The 21,465-nt window shown below is 39.3% G+C and overlaps 1 protein-coding gene across 1 annotated transcript in view; it reads right to left on the bottom strand.

Annotated features, from left to right (window-relative positions):
* Positions 1-21,465, bottom strand: part of PHF2 (PHD finger protein 2) — a 161,158-nt gene that overhangs the window by 48,882 nt on the left and 90,811 nt on the right. The window contains exons 3-6 of the mRNA XM_015421187.1: positions 9,456-9,570; positions 6,990-7,150; positions 3,291-3,432; positions 825-1,011 (exon numbers count right to left, since the gene is read on the bottom strand). Of these exons, the coding sequence (XP_015276673.1) occupies positions 825-1,011; positions 3,291-3,432; positions 6,990-7,150; positions 9,456-9,570 (605 nt within the window). The remainder of the gene's footprint in view (positions 1-824; positions 1,012-3,290; positions 3,433-6,989; positions 7,151-9,455; positions 9,571-21,465) is intronic.

The following is a 21,465-nucleotide window of genomic DNA, read 5'->3' as shown; positions in this document are numbered from 1 at the left end:
AAACCCAATCTGAGCATGCCTCATGTTTGTTAACTTCATAAGGATAACTAATCCAAATGAAATTTTAGACACAAATAGACTAGGCCAGTTCTGGTCATTTTTCTGGTAGTCTGTGGTAAGTGCTGCTGACTGCTTTCAGTTCTCATTTCTCCTTTCTGTCATTAAATTTTCTCATGGGACAGTGAGAACAAAGAATGTATTCAACACTCACATATATACCCGACACACCTGCCAACCAGTTTATGTTCCTGCCAAACAGCATTGTTCTAATTCAATTTTTTATGCACAAGATTTCCTCCAATCACAATGCTGAATCACTGACTTGGGAAAGGCTCTCATTCTGTATAACTGAGATGATGCTTCTGTGATACATGATGGCAATGAGCATGAGCCAAAGACTAGGAAGAGGCAACTGCCTTGCTTTCAGCCTTGGACACTGTGGCCGAAGGCAAGCTGGGAAAAGGATAGGGCTTTATCCCAAAGACCTTGTGTCTTTGGGGAAAGAGTCAAGCCTGTATTTTTAAATGGTAAGGGATGATACTCCATTTGGAGAGAGCAGCCAGAGAGCCATATTTTGGTTTTGCTGCGTGCCATTCTCTCTTTTCCCTCCCCTCCCCTCATGATAGGCAGCCTGCCTACTTTTCAGAGCAGAAGCTATTGGCCTTCAACTCCTCAAGGAATGATGCTACTGCTTTATATGAGATGTTTAGAAAAGCAAAATGGCTGCCCGTACTGCAACCCTTTATCTTAGCTTTCAAGATGATCCTGTTATAATTCTAGGACATGGTTTGGTATTAATCATGGAGAAAGAAGAAGAGTCTTACTTTCAGGACATGGTACCAGGCAGAGGCTCCACCAGACTCTATGTGAAAATCTGTGTAGCTATCCTTCACGCATATCAGGCAATATTTGGTCACTTTAGGTTTTGCAAGCAAAGCATCGTCAGGCCAATGATTTTCTACCCAAGAAAGTTTTTTCACTATATCAGGAGACTCTACAAAACTGGACATTCTGTTTTAATTATAAAAAGAAACAAAATTTGAATTAGTATGAAGTACAACATTGGATCTAGCATCAGTGAAAATGCTTATTTCTGGCCAAATTCTCAACTAGTTTTTAAATGCCCTTGAGAAAGTAAGTAATGGATAAAATATCTACAGAGCCTTAATCCATCAGATCTGAAGGATATTCTTGTAGAGCAAATTATTTTAATCAATAAGCTTACTATTCAATAACTGCAGTCAAATGAATCCATAGACAGTCTTCCATGCATGTCAAATGTATTTCAGCAAAGAACCGTTCAGATTTTCTGAATGTTTGCTTATACAGATGTTTAACTGCTTGTTGGCTTATTTCAACAGATATGGCTGTACAAAATTTGTTTTCATTTTTAAACACCTCTTACATGAGAGCTTCACACTAAAAATGTTCTTTATAAATACATTTTGCTTTTCATGCTGCATGTCACGATGGAGCTTTGGATCCTCTTAAAGTGTCATGCTCTTTGTTGAGAAATACAATATTTGCTAGCCAATGATAAAATCAGCAGCATATAAGTGATCGTTCCTACAACCTCCAAGAATAAAATGCATCCCAACATTACTGTCTATGCAGACAGAGAAAAAGCTGTAAAACACCTATTGAAAAATACCTGTAATCACAGAGCTTTGAAATTGCTTTTGATCCTTTTGTGCCTTTTGTGCAGGGAAGGGGGTTACATTATTAAAACAATAAATACAGCCTAGAGAGCTATGGATACTACAAAAGAAATGATCTTGCAATTATCCTTCAGCCTTTCTGTAATCTGCATTAATTATCTCTTCTCAAACAACCATTGTTTATTTTATTTTTGCCAAAGCTCATCATTTTTTATTTATAAAGAACCATTCTCTTCCCTATAATAATCTTTTTATGGCTATGTAGATTACCCCAAAGTCCTAAAATGAAGAAAAAGAAGTTTAAATCGCATGGTTCAGCAAATCATAAATTCATCCCTTCCTCAGCAATGATGCACCAAACGTCTTCAGACTGAAGAGCAGAGATGAATAGTTTGTCTAGAAATGGTTTCACGCATGGTGGAGCAATGTCAGACAATTCATTCTATCAAACTAGGGAGCTCTCACTGCTATTACTCTAAAAATTAATGCTAAATGTGATGGGGAACCTTTGGGTTGGATTCAGCACAAAGTTTCCACTTGCACTAAAGATCTGGCAGAAATGGAAATACAAGAAAAAGACTATGGTGAGCTCTTGTGCTAAGTCATACTTATTGTATCCCCACCTGCATTTATGCTTGTGCAAGAGGGATGAAAATGCAGAGGGATGAAAACACTAGGAGTTGCACAAGATCTTACCCAAGTGGAACCGTGATAAATTTATTTATGCTTATATTTGTGAATCACTGGATCTAAACCTTTGAATTATATTATTAAATTTATATTACTGCCTTGGTTACCCTGACTTACAGTCTTTACCCAGAGAGATAGGAGGCATGTGACTCTGTTGATTGTCCTGGACCTCTCGGTGGCCTTTGATGCCATCAACTATGGTATCCTTTTGGTTCATCTGCCTGAGATGGGGATTGGGATGACTGCATACTAATAGTTGTTATTCTGCATCTTGGATTATTATCAGGAGATGGTGCTCAGGGGGACAACTGTTCACTGTAATGAAATCTGTGCAGTGTTGTTTCACAGGGTTCCTTCTTGTCCCCCGTGCACTTAAACATATCCATAAAGCCACTGAGAAAGACTGTCCATGGTTATAGACTACATTATCACTCAGATTTATTATTCCTTTTCAAATGTGTCTGGTGAGGCAAGAGATGTCCTGGGTCAGAGGTTAAAGGCAGTAATGGGCTCTATGTGGACCAATAAACTGAAGTTCAGTTTAGGGCTCTTTTTGTAGCAGGAACTCCTTTGCATATTAGGCCACACCCCCTAATGTAGCCAATCCTCCAAGAGCTTACAGAGCTCTTCTTACAGAGCTACTGTAAGCTCTTGGAGGATTGGCTACATTAGGGGTGTGTCACTTAATATGCAAATGAGTACCTGCTACAAAAAGAGCCCGTTGGTCAATATTAAAGCTGGTGGAGAAATAAGAGACAGGTGCATTATTTTTAAAATGTTAACATTATAGCTAAAGTGGAGGACAAATAAAATGGTTAAAGAAGCAAACTTTTTATCCCTCCCGCCAAAAAACACACCTCCTGAAACTTGTTGCTGCTTCAGGCTATCAGATATTTCAAATCAAACTCTGTAGGGTCAGGCAAACCCATTATTTCTTTTTACCTGGTATCTGAAAATTCCAGGTTAGTTACATTGAGTACTCTTTTTCTGTTAGTGCTGTAATAGTAATCAACAAACTCCTTTAGCTTCATCTTGCAATCTTTTTGTTTTGTGACATCAGTGACATCAACACTCCTTTCTGGTCCTGAAAAATAAAGGGAAAGGGGAATGTAAAATCATATCTAAAATGAGTTACAGGCCATTGTAGAGTACACAATACTGTTTGGGTTGCAGCTTGCCATCACTAGGCATTGTCTTAAGAAGAGTGATTCACTTTATTCATGCACTATGAAACAATGACATACAGAGCAGTAGTCATGCACTAAGGACAGAGTGCACTTAGGACTTATTTAAAACCATCCAGGCACTATGCTTGCACAGGCCAAAAGGGATGACTGAGGGTTGCTTTATAGGAGCAGCTAGTCATGAGTATCATAGCATGACACTGAAAGAATAGCATAACTACTTTAGAATAATCAAGGGGCTTGGGATTAGCATTTCTTGAACACTAACCCTCCTCCATGCTACAGCTCAAGCCACTGTTGGAATCGAGCTGACAATGGGATCTAAAGAAATGCATCTTTTCCTAGATCCAAGCACAGAAACCAATGGTCTTCATCTGACCAGTCTTTTAATAATCCTAGCACATCACTGAAGCTACATATCGGTTTTGCAGTATAGATTAGAACATGGTAGCAGTTGTTGTCTGACAGCTTGTCCAGTGGTAGTTTGGCACTGCAGTGGGAAGCATCCCTAGAAACCAGTCTATACTGCTTACTGTTTTCTCTGGAGAGCTAACAAGGTCCACTGCCAAGTGAAGCACTCTGAATGTCTTGACTGCAGCAACTCAGAAATAATTCCTACACTTCAAAATGATTAAGTTCTTCAGTGCTAATTTGACTAAACCAGCTGGCAGAAAGAAAGCATATTCTTACTCATTTTTAAGCACAGTCTATCCTCCCTTTCATTACTTTAGTTATACAGTTGGGGGGTCATGTGTTTATACCTTTCCCTGTTCTAAATATCTTGTTTTATTTATAAAATAGGGGAGAGGAGAATTGTGTATGTTGCTCTGAGCTTGTGATTTGATTGGATTTATTAGATTTCTACCCTGTCTAGGAAGGAAGAGTAGAATAAAAATACAAGAGGACTCATGTGGTGTAGTGTTAGAGTGTTAGATTACACCTGAGAAGACTGGGGTTCAAATCCTCACTAAACTATTAATCTTAATCTTGGACCATTTTTTTCCTCTTAGCTTAGTTTACATTACAGGGTAGTTGCATGGATAAAACGCAGGAGGGTGAGAACCAACTATGTCACTCAAATTTTTTTGTAGAAAAAAATGGGCAAAAATTGATAATTTTAAAAAGTTACACTTTTTTCTTTCAAAAAACTCTATGACATGTACAAATAAGGGAAAAGCCACACAGCATTATCATTAATCAAATTCTTATTAACTTTCTAAAATAATTCTGAACTCCAAAATCTAAAATATATAAGAATCTCCTTTTCAGCTTAACACACAACTGCGTGAGACAGTCTAACAATATGTAAAAGCAGAACTTACAGGGCAAGATAAACTTTACATGAGATAACTAAGATTGTTGTGGGAAACCCAGGTTTCTAGTACTGGATGCAAATCTAATAACAAGCTGGTCATTTTAATTTTTACCATTCATTATTTCCTTTGCTATTTTTGCCCTATCTTCTTGACTTTTAAGGAAGGCCTCTAAAAACAATGGGCTGTATTCCAGTACAGTATAACTTTGCTGGAAATGTCTTCAGCTTCACTGTATGTCAAGGTCTGATCCAAAAGTTATGTCGTGCCCCTCCCTAAATTGTACGTGTCCCTGGTTAGAGGCAATTAGCAGGACTTGGGACTGTGTGTTGTTTAGTACACCAGATAATCAGTTTGCTTTTCTGTTTCACTCTTGATTAGAGCACTCCTGGGAAGTATGGGATTATTTCAGCTGCAAGGCAGAGATGGAGCCAGCAGATGTCAAGGAGCACTCAGGTCATGCAATGAAATCCGCTAAGAGACCGCAGATGGACAAGCAAAAATACATTCTCATTAGAAGAAGAAAGGTTGAAAATGGCTGTCAGGTTATTTTAGAGGTTGGTAACAGCTGTAAAATGTTGTTTTTACTACATCAGTGTTTACGTAACTCATAACACACAACTTTGGTGATGCAGGATACAAGTTCTGAAGAGTCATAATGGGAAACAAGAAACACAACTTAACACACAATGAAGTATTTGAAGCATGTATTGCGGGGGATTAATCAATGGATGGTAGTGGAGAAAGGCTGGGATAATTCTCACAAGCAGATACCAGGAATCAATACAGCACAAGAAGGAAGCCATACTGCCAGATGAAGCCGTGGCAGCAAAAGACTGGCTGCCATGAGAGGAACGGCTGCCAACCCCAAGCCCAAGGGAACAAACCATCCAGTTCTTGAAATAGCTACATTCCAAGGGCACAAGTAGCAGCTGCAGCTTCCCTCCATGTTGCAACACTGTAAGAGAAAGGAAAGGAACCTGCAGGCCACCTCCCTGCCCTCCAAACCTTACAGGCATGGGAACTTTCTTGAGGTCTTGTCTAGCAAGAAAAAGGAGAAGCATGAAAATGAGATGCATGTGAAAGAGGCAAAGGAACAGGGGCATGATGGAGACTTGTGTCTTAAAACCCAGGCCTCAGTCCTGTCCCAATCATATATAAAATATGGGAGGGTTCATTTTAAGGCAAAGGAAGAGCTGAATCCTCCCAATTATCTGCCACTTTTCGTTCTGTAGCTGCTCTCTCCAGAGCCCTATCTCCTAGCCATTCACACTTCAAGTAGGGGGGATCCAGTAGGAAGGAAAGCAATAGAGAAGGTTTTTCTGGAAATGAATCACAGTCAAAGGAAACATTTAGCATCCATACCTGCACAACTCTTTTTTCTATTAAAACAAAAAATCCTCCAGCTCCTCTTTACACGATTGGGGGAAAGTCAGAGGCTGAGGACAGACTGGCAGTATGAAGCGCGCGGGAGGTGGGGCAAAAAGAGCCGGACCAAGTTGTGCCGGAGATTCCCGGTCACACTACACCTACTGATGCGGGAGCATACTGGGGAGGAGGCACAAGGGAGCGTTTGCTCTATTGGCCCGCTCCTGGTGGAGGTGCGGCTATAAGTGGCTTTTTTCATGTGGCTTGTTTGCGGCTTTTAGCATGCACACTTCCGGGAAGCGGGATCAACGTGCTCTCCAGGGTTTGCTACCACTTTCACCTGGCACTTTTTTAATGCGGTAGGGAATCATCATAGGACGGGTTGAGTATGGCTGGGGAATGCCTGACAGCTGTGGCTGTGTGAACCGGCCCCTTTAATCTGTTTGTGAAACGTGCCTATATCGGGCCAAACTGCCAGTCTGAACTCAGTCAGACATAAACAAATGGCCTTGTTACTATCATGTGTGGCTTGAATTAAGAGAGAGAGTTGTGTAGGAAAATGAAGCAAAGAATGTGGCTACTACTGCAGTTTGGCCTGGGAAGATGGGATGCAAGTAGTTTTGAAAGGGCTGAAGGGAAGAGATCCCTATTAATTTTGTCATCCAAGTCATTGTTTCTGTAAAGCCATATTGCCATCAAGGAAACAGTACAATGAATCTCCTTCTACATATTCATCTATGCACAGCTTAATGCAGAGGCCCTCAAAAAATACATACCAACATAGTTTTCAACATCACTAACATAAAATGTTGGTGCAGGTACTGATAACCCCAAGCCATCCTTCTTTGGAATGAGGATCGGTTCCGTGAATCCATTTTCTTCCAAGTATTCAACTGTTAGTTGGTTTCCACTAACTTTTACTACCACATCTTCAGCACTAGAAATACAAACACATTTTGAGGTCTAATTAAAAAAAATGCTCACACCCAAAGTCAGTATTTTCTCTTGCTTTACTGCTGATGAGACAACATGCAGATCAATATACCATTCTCTACATTAAGATGCCACTGGCATACAACCCTTTGTTTGTTTAATCAGGCAGACAGAGGTGTGTGGGCTAGATTGAGGATTAGTGTCCTTCCTTCTCCACCTTGGAATGTTAACAAAACGTCTGAGCACACAATGGCCAGTATGCAGTCCTGTGATGTACAATTTTCTAGGGTAACTGGCTAAGGATGCCCAAAGTACGTTGACTTGGGAATACCCAATAGGACCGCAGGTACAAGAAGTCCTGTACATATAGTATGGCCTGGGAACCTGCTCCACCACTGAATACTTAGCTGCAGTGGAACACTACTGGAATAATTTCTGTATATACAGTTGTATTCTGTGTTCTGATTTTCCCTGGTTTAGAAAAGTCTTGTGCATATAAGGACCAATGGAAAGCAACAGAATAACCTAACAAACTAATACCCTGACCTGAATGGCCCAGGCTGGCTTGATCTCACCAGATCTCAGAGTCAGCCCTGGTGAGTACTTGGATGAGAGACCACCAGGGAAGTCCAAGGTTGCTACTCAGAGGTAGGCAATGGCAAACTGCCTCTGTCTGTCTCTTGTCTTGAAAACCAGACAAGGTTGCCATAAGCTGGCTGTGAGTTGATGGCACTTTCCACCACCAGTGAGCTATTGCTGTTTTTAGCAGGACTTCAGTGCAGCATACTTTCTCTAGGATGGGACCATAGGAAGCAGAAAAATAGGCCAGAAATTAAAATAGGTTATAAAAACAGAATAATTTTGGTATGATGAGTTATGACTATGATTTCTAGTAAAACATGTTCAAAACAATGGTTTAAAAATCACCCTATTATTGATACTCTTTGTTGTTTATTTGCTGATGCTGTTTTTCACTTTATCTTAGAATGTTTATTAAACCAGATTATATTACTGCTTTATTAAATGTGAATCTATTAATTTGTGCAGATAAACTAACTTAATAATTGTTTTAGGGTAATTATTACTACCATCTGATATAACTGTTTCCACATATAAAACATAAACACAGCATAAGTGGCACCAGGTATGTGAACTGTGACTTTTGCCTGCAAAATATTGATGGATAACTGGAAAACAACTGATTCCACCACCATCCCCAACAAACACTCGTGCATATTTGTAGGCAAAAGACATCCAAATGACATTATGCACACATATTTTGTTCTTGGGAATTGGTTCCTGAGTACAAAATTATCATATAAATTTGCTCTTAGTAATTGTGCCGAATGAGCACAACATACTCTTTAGACAACAACTCCTAAAAATCGTCAAATTTAAAAATGACAGGTGCCAAAGGTATAAAATTGTTAAAACTAAAAGTGCTATTTAATAGTTACCCACTAAGAAGTAAGAAACTGCATGAAGTGATATCCTCTAAGAGAAAATAACCATGATAAAGACTTATTTTTAACAAGTATGAAGGTTACTGGTTCATTTTATATAACATTTTATAACATTTTAAACTAGGGATAATGTTTCCAAGTATTTTAAAGAGACAAGAACTTACATTTGAATGTTGACAGTTTACAGACTGTACCCAAGTACAAAATGACAATAGCATCTGTTTAGATAAGCTTAGTTAATAATCTATTCATAACATACATGCTTTTATTGACTTGAAATGCTGTGGCAATTTGATGGGCGACCTAGGTTTGTCATGCGTGTTTCTGAACAACAAGTAGCTATCCAAAATACCTTGAGCTAGTGTGTGCAGAATGGAACTGAGAGGACTTTCAGGGAATAGAGTCTGCAATAAAGGATATTTGTTGTCAAACAGCATAGACCTCCAAATAAAGGCATCTGTCTAATAGCTAATACATGACTGCCCTCTCCTGTGCCTCTTTGTAACTACATCTCATTTTGAGGACATCCAAGGCTGTCTGGTGATAATACAATGAAGTTTTTTTTTAAAAAGTTTAAGAATCAGATAAGCAGACCATGTTGGAAGGTAGACCAACTTATGTATCTTTCGACCTCACCAAAACAGCTGCTTATTTCCAGTTTGAAAGTTGCTGCCCCAAACTTTGTGCAAACAGCTTTTACTCCAAGGTCTGTGGGATTACTAGCAACATATACGTATGGAGAAAAACTTGCTGGTAGAACCAACATTACGTTACAGACACATTTTCCCAGTTCAACCCACAGTCTAAAGATAATTATACAAACACGGACATCATTGAGCAACCTACCTGGGGAATGTTCGACTTCGCAGCTCCTTTATGAAGACCTGACTCCCATTCTGTACAGGCTTGACTTCTGTAGTTTGCCCAGTATCATGTTTGTGCCAGTTCCTTTTCTTTTTCACTGCAAGAGAATTGGAAAAGGATAAGTGTTAAGGTTCTGAATACTCCTAACTACTGACTAGAATTCAGGATTAGAAACTACATGCTTAATCTCCACTGCAAAGCAGCAAATTCAGTTTGTAATGTGGAACAATTATGAACATGATATATCTCACAAATTGGTCTAACACACAAGATGAAAGCAGTTTGATGCCCTGAACCATATACAAATGAAGAAAATCAGCCATCATTTAATGGAGTTATGCCACCATGTTGACTTACTACTGCTGGGTTAAATTGGGGAGATGCTGTGGCTAGTAGTAGAGCATCTGCTTAGCATGCAGAAGGCCCGAGGTTCAGTCTCTGGTATCTTCACTTAAGGATCACATAGTAGGTGATGTGAAAGACCTCGGCCTGGAGAGCTGCTGACAGTCTGAATAGACAACACTGACTTTGAAGGACCAAGGGTCTGATTCTGCATAAACCAGCTTCATATGTCCATGTGTTCAAGTATATATTGGACTAACTGATGAGTCAGAGAACAATACCCCAATCCCAGCCCAAGTGCACACATTCACACAAGCAGTTCTTGCAACATTTGGGGGGGAATGAAAAATGGATCAAGATCAAACATTGCTCATTTATAAGCTATACGGTTTGTTTGTTTTCAATCCTGCATGATATAATTGTTCACAGGAAAGTAACATTTCAGCATATGGGGAAGTGCTGGTAGTTTGAATGTACCCACCATACTCAAAAGCTTCTTACTCATGGAAAGCTAGAACATACTAGCCTAGTTTTCTTCCAGATGTTGTACAGAAAATTTGTTTTTTAAAAAGAGAGAGCATTCAGGCATGTGAGTCTTCACTTCTGAAGTGGTACATTCCCCAAAGGGCTATATCATATGATTCTGTTGAATATGGAAAATGTCTCTTAGACTATGTCACCAAAGCAAACTGTTCCAATCTGTAATATTGAATTGTTTCATATTTCTAAGTTGGTCTACGTTAGAAATATTTTTTTAAAAAAGCACCAGACCAGAAACAGACATAAATACAAACAGAATGGACAATAATTATTATGATAAATTACTGAGATAGCTGTTCATACCAGTGGGCTGGATCCTTTGGAAAAGTTCCGTGCATGCAAGGGGTGTGTGTGATTTTTTTTTGCTGATTTTCCCCATGCTGTGGCAGCCTTTCAGCTTCTACTGTGTGCTGCTCCTGGAGCTCCCTCTGCTTCTAGCAGCAACATTTCAGCAGAGGATTTCAGGCTACAATAGAGGGGGGTGGCAGGGAAGTCAATGTCGGTGCACAGAATTTAGATGTGATCCAATCCTATAGCTTAAAAAATTAATCTCCTTACCATGTACCCCTGTTTTAGAAATAATAAATAAAATAAATAAAATCACTGGGTTGGAGCCAGTGTAAAATTTCTGATTGAGCTAGAGCTCTTGCCCAAGACTCTGTGCAACTGATTTCTGGGCTCTGTAATACATAGGGAGAGAAGTGATTAAGTATTGTGCCAGATCTTGCACAAGCAGAATTGTGTTAAGCCAGTGGATCTTTTGAAAGCCAATTTGCTATGGTGGAGCAACCTGCTGGCCCCTCTTTTTACCCAAATTTTGTCTCAGGAATTATTCCCAGAGCTTTGAAGTATACAACAATAGTTCCATATACAAAAAAAAGGGGCAAGAATGATTCTACAAATTATTGGACTACTAGCTTGCTGTCAACAATACGCAAGGTATATGCAGCCTTTCTCTATTCTAACCTTCTGAATGTGTAGAGTCAGAATCTATATTACATCCTGAACAAGCACAATTTAGAAGGGGTGCTTCAGCCCTTGATTACTGTCTCATATTGTATCATTTAGCTGACAAAGATTCTTCTCTCCCAGGAGGCTGTTTCTATGCAGCATTTATGGATCTTAGGGCTGCTATCAATTCAGTCCCAAGATGTCATCTTTGGGCTAAACTGGCTAAAACATCAATAGATAAAAGGTTTCTCTAGCTAATTTTTTAATTATATGAGAACCTAATGGCACAAATTCACTGAGGACTGGGGGCAGTTGACTGGTCCTATTCCCCTTTCACAAGGTGTTAAACAAGGCTGTCTTCTAGCCTCTCTACTTTTTAATCTTTATGTAAATGACATGATTCTTTGCCTTCATGCATTTATATTGGCTGGCAATGAAACCCCTGATTTGCTTTATGCAGATGACACAGTGCTACTATCTAGATCAGAAGTTGGTCTTTGTAAGGCATTAAATAGATTTACTGATTATTGTTTTCAGGAGGGGGCTATCTGTAAATTATGGTAAATCTAAAATAATTATTTTTTGTTTCAAAAAGGCCTTGCTCTAGACAGAAGACTTGTACTGTCAAGAGGGAAAAACAGAGCAGGTGGCTCATTTTAAATAACTGTGAGTTATGTTCAGCCATAATCTCACCTGGAAAGCCCTTGTTCACAGCTACTGAAATTGCCAGGACCAATACAAATGCTCTTTTAAGGGGGTTTTTTTAATTTAAAAGGAGATCAGTATGTACCTGCAGCCATTAAGGTTTTTAATGCTAAAATAATTTCTCACGTCTTATTTGGGGAAGGCATTTGGACAAATAGAATTTTTGAGTCTCTGGATTATACACTTCTTTACTCTCAAAAGTTTTTTTATTGCACACATACAAAACAAACATCGACATACAAACACAAAAACATAAAAGTGGGGAAAATTTCATTATATCATTTTTCTATTGTAAATTTCACCTCATACTACTACAGTTTGGAAATTTGTTTCTCTTATATTATATACCTTATATTTTAAATAAACATCTTTAGTTCATAAATATGCATATGGTTATTATTTATTTTCATTTCAACTGACAGTCTTGGAGTTAAATGCATTATGTTCCTCTGTCCAGTTATAGAACTTTGACCATGTGTTCTCAAAATCTTCTTTTTTATTTCCTCTTAACATTAAAGTGAGCTTATCCATCTCTGCAGTTTCCAGTATTTTACTTATCACTTCTTTCTTTGAGAGTTTCAGTTCTTCTCCAGTATTTGACATATAATATTCTTGCCATTGTCACTATATGTATAGTACAATAGAAGTCTTGTTTTGTGTAGTTTTGTAGTTATATTCAATAGAAACAGTTCTGGCATATGGATTATACACATCTTCAGTTCCTGAATCAGATGACAGGAGTGCCTAGCTGTGTCACAGGAACTGCACTTTTCACAGTGCTCATTCAAGCTTGGAATGCTGCCTTTAATCTGAGGCTGAAGGTCCCTTTCTCAATACCAACTGCCCAAGAGGGACTTTTGCACTTTTTGAAGGAAGACAATTTCAGAAGTGCTTGGGAGAGGTGTGTAGATAATAGGCTTGAGTCTCTAGGCCTTTCCCTCATAATGTTCAGGAATATGGATTATCAGGAAGAATCAAAGTTGATCAGAATGAGGGTGATTGACCTTGTCAGTGCCGGTACACTAATCCGGGCAAGGCATGCATGCTCCTCTTCAGTTTTTTTTTTTTGTTTGTTTATTTTGATTTTTTTTCCTTTATTTTTTTGCTCCTCTTCAGTGCTAGGGATCCTCCCTCTATGACCCTTCCCTCATATTTTAAACTTCTTATAATCCCAAGACACAGGCATGGTTTTTTTGCTTGCCAGATTGAATGTTCTACTGACAGCAGGACTGAGGGGACAACTTGCTAAAATCCCATTTTCAGACCACTTCTGTGTATCTGGTGCAACAGAGACTGTAGATTACCTTTTGTTATTTTGTGGTCAGTGGACAGACTCAGGAGCTCTTTGGATGACTCCTATTCTGTCCAGATATCAGGTTCAGGTTTCAGTTTATTGCCTTTAGCCATAGGCCGTTACAATGACAGACCAATATAACAATAACATCTGTATAAACTTCTAAAACCAGAAGAATTAAAAACTAAGTTAGAACACAATAAAACATGATAATAATTCCATCTCTCCCATCCAGACTTCTGTTGCTAACCAAGCTATGGTACTGCTACTATTTTCTTCCGAATTTTCTCTGCAGTGAGGGCAAAGAGGGCCACCTTGTATGAAATCTTGGCCTCTACATCTGCTAGTAGAACTAGAATTTTTTCATATCAGCTTCCTATTGAGTCCTGGATGGTTTCTCTATTGTTAGCAGATTTCGATCCAGAAATAATTTGATCGGTTGCAAAATACTGGACAACAGTAATTTCCTTTAAATGCTGCTAAAATTAATATTATCCTGCTGACCTCATAAGAAGTTGTATAGGTCCACTATTACATTTTATTCAATGTATTTTAGACTTTTATGAGATACATCTATTTTATTTTTTTGTATTTTGCCCTTTGCCTGTTCTGTCGCGCTTTGTAATACTGGCTTTGTTTCTTTGCCCTGTTGTGATATATTGGTTTTAAGCTCAAGACCTTTGGTCATACGAACTTAATAATAAAGGAAAGGAATCTCCCCACCCAGAGTTGGAAACCCTGACTGAACCAGGTGGTGGTGGGGACATTACATGGAGTTTTATTCCTCCCTTGCAACTCTGGTTTGAATTGGGTCTCCACTTGGTTTCTATTTGCATTTTTTAAAAATTCTGGCAGGATGTGATCCCAAAATCCACCAGTATTTCAAGTAGTTTGACCCTCAGTAAGTCTTGTTGTATAGTAAATATGGAACTGATAGGGCCACATGAAATATACATACATGATTTCTTAAAATGCAGATAATTGGGATGCTTGCCACTTATTCAGCAAGGTGATGGTGGAGAGGTGGTTTGTTCATTGATCATCTACTAGTAATCACTATTTGTGTTTGTTACAGAATACATAGAGGACAATATGTGAAGGTATTTGTGTGTGCAACAGACTAGAGACTGTGTCCTCATTTAGCTTCTAACATCAATTTTCAGAAGTGTCAAAGAAAAATATAGCTACAACAAAAGGACACAGTACAATCGCTTTCAAGAGTGGAATAACGAGACTAAAATTAGAACCCACGTGTACAGTTTATGCCATCACCATTATGTAGCATGGGAAGTGTCAGGATTTTGTCTCTTTTCTTTTGTCCTGGAACTGCCTTTTTATTATATTTGTGTGTGGTCTGATTTAAATGTCCTTCTGGAGGGGCCGAGGAATTTACCTACAGAACACACTTTGCATGAGTCCAGCATTTAAACTGGCCTCCAACCAGTGCAAACCAGCTACAAGATGCTTAGTTAGTACACTGTCATTAGTACTATGCATGCTCAGTACATGCATGTTGAAATGATGGGCTAACTAAGCATAGGTAACTCCTTTGCATGGGTAGCAGCACAGTTTAAATGAGATGGTGGACCTGCACAAATTTTCCATGGTCAGTTATTCTGTCCCACTAGTATCTCATTTAAATCAAGCCTAATACCACAGTGTGTGATTTTGGATAAACACTTTCTGTCACTTATCAAATGTAGGAAAAACTTGAGGGTAGAGGGAATAATGCATTCATTAAAATGATCTTTTTCCAAAAAAAACATAACAAGTAATTTATTTTTCGGATAGAAAACAATTAAAACTGATTCACCTAGGGAACTCCTATAAAATGAACAAATTGCTTGGTCTCAGAATTCCAGGACTACCAGTTTGGAGGATTTTTGGTGAATATTTATACCTACATCTCTCCCCAGTTGGAACCCTAAGCCCATTGTTCTCCCCTCCTCCATGTTACCTTCACAACAACCCTGTAAGGTAGATTAGGCTGAGAGAGACGGAGACTGTTTCAAGGACACACAGTGAGCTTCCATGTCAGAGTAAGCATTCAAACCTGGGTCTTCTAGATCCTAGCAAGACTTATGTATTTATTTGTTTACAAAATGTATACCCCACCTTTCTGCCCTCATCAAGGCCATCAAAGCTACTAACAGACTGAAACATACATAATAAAGAAATGTTTTTAAACCCACTAAAACCAAAAAAAAAAACCATAATAAAAACAATGAAAACCAAAGGTAAAATACACATACAAAAAATGTAAAAACAGCAATTAAAACTTAGGGCAGGAAGGAAGCATCACTGAGGGGAGGCAAAAGAAACAAGCCTTCACCTGCTGTTTCCTCCTGTTGCCAGGAAGATGGCAACAAGAGGAGACGGGCAAGTTTCTCCAGGGAGAGTTTCAGAGCTTTGGTGCCATGACAGAGAAGTCCTTCTCCTGGCTCGCCACCTGCCTAATCTCAGAAGGAGGGAGCACACAAAGCAGAGCCTTGGAAGATGACAATAGCATAAGAACATAAGAGACGCCAATGTTGGATCAGGCCAAAGGCCCATCCAGCCCAACACTCTGTCACACAGTGGCCAGAAATACCAGTGCCATCAGGACGTCCACCAGTGGGGCCAGGACATTAGAAGCCCTCCCACTGTTGACACCCCCCAAAGCACCAAGAAGACAGAGCATCACTTGCCCCAGAGTCCCTATCTATACCTTGTGGCTAATAGCCACTGATGGACCTCTGCTCCATATGCTTATCTAATTCCCTTTTGAAGCCGTCCATGCTTGTAGCCGCCACCACTTCCTGTGGCAGTGAATTCCATGTGTTAATCACTCGTTGGGTGAAGAAGTACTTCCTTTTATCTGTTTTAACCCGACCGCTCAGCAATTTCAGTTGGGGGGTTCATAAGGGAGTAGATGGCTCTTCAGTTATGATGGCCTCAAGGTATATAGGGCTTTAAAGTTCAATACCAGCACCTTGAATTGTGCCCAGAAACAGACTAGGAGCCAGTATAGATGAGCCAAGACTGGAATGATGTGGTCTCTGCGACCCACTCCAGACAACAATGACCCATTCTGCATCTAGCATTCACACCGCTGTTTTACTAAACCCATGTTGGACCAGAAATTCCCCTCTACATTGCATGCCTCTTTCACTTTCTTTGATTGTCAGATTTTATAGTAGCCTCCACACTGCATGCCGGTTTTACATCCTTTGACCTCTCAGTTTTATGGTACTGTCTGCATACATTTATGGTCATTTTATGGCTGTTCAGGGGTGACTCTGCAGTCAGGATGGCATTGGCCCGGGGTATTTGAATGTGGTTTTGAGCTGCATAGTTTTTCTGTTCCCAGTCTGGGTTTGGTAAAACAACGGAGCAAATGCTAGATACATAATGGGCCATATTGACTACAGCATTCTGCACTAATTGAAGTTTTCAAGCACTTTTAAAGGGGCAAGGAGATGGGCAATTATTAAGAGGATAGCAAAACGGGGGGGGGGGATATCAAACCTGCCCTCTCAGTTCACATGGTCCCAATTTGAACTGGGCCTATAAAAGTAAGTTCCTGGCATTTAAGCTTCCTCCCTAGTACGTGGGCATAGGATCACTGCCTTAATCTATTACTTGCCTTAAAAAAAATTATATATGTGTTTTCCAGTTAAAACCTATTTTTCAAAACCTTCATATGAGAGCTACAATGAGCAAACATACTGTATATCGGCTTTAATCATCTGAAACTTATTCACTAAATCTAGAAATCCTCATAGATGACACAGGGATGACAAAAGTCACAAGGAACTCAAGGGGACCACCTGAGTACTGAGCTCTGCATACAGATCTGCTTTGTACTTGACTTTCTCTTCTACTGCATATTTTGCCTTCAAAAATGCAGTTAGACATTTCCATGGGAGATGGTTTAATTAAACTTAACCACATCTATAGTCAACTATTAATAAAATAAACTGGATGCAGCATTCTCTCCAGCCCTTGCAGCTGGCAGTCGGACAATCCATGCACAAAACCCAGTTTCTCTTGACAGAAAGCTTTCATTGGAAACCTCCCACACACTTTTTACTCACAGGCTGGAGTGCTTTATGCATGCTCACACTTTCATTAAACAAAGTAGTAATCCTGTGAAAGACTACTGGAAAAGTAGCATCCACACTGGCATCCTCAGAACATAAACATAGGGAAGGTGTGCGACAGGAAGCCAACATCTCAGCATATACACCACCATAATTATGTGCTGCACTAACAAACCATAGCCTCACAAAGTGAACAAGTGTACGTAGGGTTGCCTGCCTCCAGATGGTGGTTGGCAATCTCCTGGAATTACAACTGATCTTCAGACAACAGAGATCAGTTCCCCTGGGGAAAAAGCCACTTTAGAGGATGGGATCTATGGCATTATACCCCAATGAAGTCCCTCCCGTTCCCAAACCTCACCCTCCTCAGTCTCCACCCCCAAGACCTCCAGGTATTTCCTGACCCAGAGCTGGCAAGCCTAAGTGTACACCAAAAGTGATGACCATCTGCAGTTGGGGAGTGTACATTACCTCCACACCAGTAGTGAATTACCTGAAACCCTAATTCCAGAGGGGCAGCCATGTTAGTCTTTTGAATGAAACAGGAATCCAGGGGCCCCCTTAAAGACTAACAATATGTATTCCAGCATAGGTTTCAACAAGTCAGAGCTTACTTTCTCAGAAGCATGGAGGATACCATCATAGCAACTAAAAGTGAACTCTGCCTAATAAAAGTTTATGCTGGGATCAATTTTGGAATGCAGTTCCCCCTTCTTCATTACAGCTCCCATGTGTTGCTTGGGATTTTTCCAATTTTTCCATGGCACACATACCCCAGCACCTGGTTATTAATGGGGGTGGAACTGCTGGATGAAACCATGAAAAAGCTCCTTCCAAGAGTACAATGTTACAGGATTCAAGCCATTCAATGTAAGGATTTACAGAGCCTATCTGCTGACTGCTCCTCGAAGACCATTATCAGCAAAAGACTCACAAATCTACAGACTTAATAATGCCTCCATGGAACAATCTTCCTCTCCCAAAACAATCCAAGAAATACATTTTTAACAAATGCGTATTCCTTCCCCATAAGTAGTTTTCACAATTTTCTTTAAATCAAAAGTATTCTAAATGCCATACAAGAGGAAGCAATTTTTCTAAAATATAGTCAACAGGCTAAAATGGGAACGCATAAAGGTAAAGAAGAGAATTATTTTTATATTTGACATCTGGAAGGCATCCATCATGGAATGTGTGTATCAGAATCCTTTCTCCTAGAAAAAAAAGAAATTCCTCCTACAAGTTATATAATAAGAACTGTGTGTTTATTTTTGTCTTGCAAATCATGCAATAAGTAAATAAGTTGCCAGATAATGGAAGACACCTAATTTAGTTCAAAAAATTAAACTTCCTAATTAAGGCTGCATTTCACATCATACCAAGCTGACATTAAGTCTGAACGTGCAGGAGCCCAGCTTTTTGCCATGCTCATGTATGAGCCTCATACTTCCCTTACTCTTCTCACATTTACAACTAACTCCTGTTATCCATGATATATGAATTCAGGCATGAAGGTTAGCTAAAAATATAACATTTCTAGAAATTTTGAAGTCATTTTTAAAGGGTTTTTGTTTGTTTTTTCAATGGAAAATGGAAATCTGGGGGCAAATTGAAATATATGGATTGATTAGTTTCTTCTGTTTAGCATATTTATGAAATTTAAAAGTATCCGTGCCTTACAGTGCAATCCTAAACAGAGTTATACTCTTTTAAGACCACTGTAGTTAATAGGAATAGAAGCGATAACTCCACTTTGCACTGGGGAGTTTTCTACAAGCAAAAATACAAATATATACCCAGTACTAAAGACAAAGACCAGCAGACTGCTGCACCATACGATACATTAGGGTTTTTTTATCATCTCTGAGGCAGGAAAAAATAAAAAGTGAATTAAAAACAAACTTTGTAGTAAATAGGATAAGCAGAACTGTACCTGAGAGAACAGCTCTGACAGAACTATGACTTGCCCAAGGTCATCCAGCAGCTGCAAGTGGAGGAGTGGGGAATCAAACCCAGTTCTCCCAGATTAGAAGAAGAGAAGAAGAGATTGTATTTATACCCCGCCCTTCACTCGGAGTCTCAGAGCAGCTTACAAACTCCTTTCCCTTGCCCTCCCCACAACAAACACCCTGTGAGGTAGGTGTCCATGCACTTAACCATTACACCAAACTCCTTTTTAGACAGAAACAGTCTCACACAGTCCTAATACGACCAGCAGTTTATTTGGATACTGAGTTAAATTTTGTAACACTGAACCATTTTACTCTTCAATAGTATATTATCAGCATACACAGTAAATGTATACAAAATTAGTCACATGTAAATAGTATATATGGCCTTGAGAGTATTGCATGTATCTACAGTAAACACAGGAATTACCATTAGATAATTATGTAGATTGTCTTATATTTTAAACAAATCATTTTGCATATTCTGAGTAAAACTTTGTCTTAAATATAATTTTACTGATTCCAAAAGATAAAATACTCTATAGGAATTTTTGAGTGCATCCCAAAATTTTCAGTTTTTCCACAGGGAAAACTTTTTAAAAAGGTACTCAGGGGGGGAAAATTCCCCGGGGTTGACATCTCTGGTGGTAACCCAAGCTACTTTCCCATCCACAAACTGTGGTTTTAAACTAAGGTTCCATCCAGATTTAAGACCCTTTTCTGTGCCAGGAAACAAATTCCAGTTAACCTGCCTGCCTATGTCATACAAAGTCGGACTCAACACTAAACCAGGATTTCTTCATCACAGTCCATGGAAAAGGGGAAAGGGAAGAAGCAAATCATATGCTTGAACAAGCTGGGTTCATGCACATTAAGTTTTAATGTTGGCTTGATGTGACATCTGAATGCAGCTGGGCAATCTTATTTATGAAGAGTTAATAAAGAGATTAAACTAGTGCCCCCCTATATCTATCCCTATCAAACAGATGTTCAGTGACAGTAAAACATCGTACTCAGTACTCGACAAAACAATGCAATGGCTTCATTCAAACATCATGCAGAATTATAGTTATACAGAAGCACAATGGATTGGATCCCACCTAACATTTCTGTATATAGAATGAGGGCTGGTTTTTCCCAGTTCCCCAAACAACTGAAGTCCACCAACTTCCCCTCATGCTGTTCCTGGGTGTTCCCCATCCCAGGGAGCAGCATTTTGAGGGACATTTGGGGCTGCAGCAGGAGGAGGTAAGAATGTCACGCTCAGGTGCCAGAAGCCCTTTCATCAGGGGCAATTTTGGGTCAGACTCAAGCCTATTACTGAGTCTGTTGTTTTAATGGGGGGGGGGAACATGCTTTATGATCAAACAGCAAATCTGTATCACTAACCATGGTTTAGAATAGGTTGGTAAACCATGGTTTGTGTCGATTCTAGTCTGATGTGATGTATGAATTGTTTACTGGCTGTCCTACTATTGCGATGCTATTTATAAGTCAGAAAATATATTTATTATTTATTTATTTCTTCATTTACAGCCCACCTTTCATGCACAGACTCTAGGCAGATGACAAAATACAAAAGAACAATTCAACCAAACAGCATAAAAATGCAGTACGGCTAGAGTTACAGAAAAAAACATAATCAGAACATACCATAATAAAAAAATACATTATTACAAAGGTAAAAGACGATGCCGTTAAATCAAGGTGATACATATTATAAACTCTGCAATACACATCATCCACATATGGTCTGACATGCTGTGTTCATTTTTTATTTTTATTAAAAGATTTCTATGCCATCTTTCTACCCAGTTCAGGGTACCTTAGGTGGCAATCATTTTCATGACTCCAACAAAGCCCAGACAAATATCAGGGATGTCTAACTGAGTTTTTGATTTGATTTCATTTTTGTTAAATGCATTTTCATTTCAGTCATTATTACAGTCACAGGATTAGATCCTATGGAGGATTCCCGTGAAAAGAAGGGGTGAGTTGCATCAATTCCCTCCTCCACCCTCTGCTTCCAAGTCTACCCTCATGTTGTTGGGGTTCCCCATCCTCCAGGATAGGGATGCCAGCCTCCCGGTGGGACATGGGGATCCCCCAGAATTACAGTTAATTTACAG

Source organism: Gekko japonicus, unplaced genomic scaffold (assembly GCF_001447785.1).
Source record: "Gekko japonicus isolate JY-2015 unplaced genomic scaffold, Gekko_japonicus_V1.1 scaffold149, whole genome shotgun sequence".
In the NCBI taxonomy this organism is placed as follows: domain Eukaryota; kingdom Metazoa; phylum Chordata; class Lepidosauria; order Squamata; family Gekkonidae; genus Gekko; species Gekko japonicus.
Note: the sequence above shows the minus strand (reverse complement) of the source record. Positions and strands in the feature narration are given on the sequence as shown.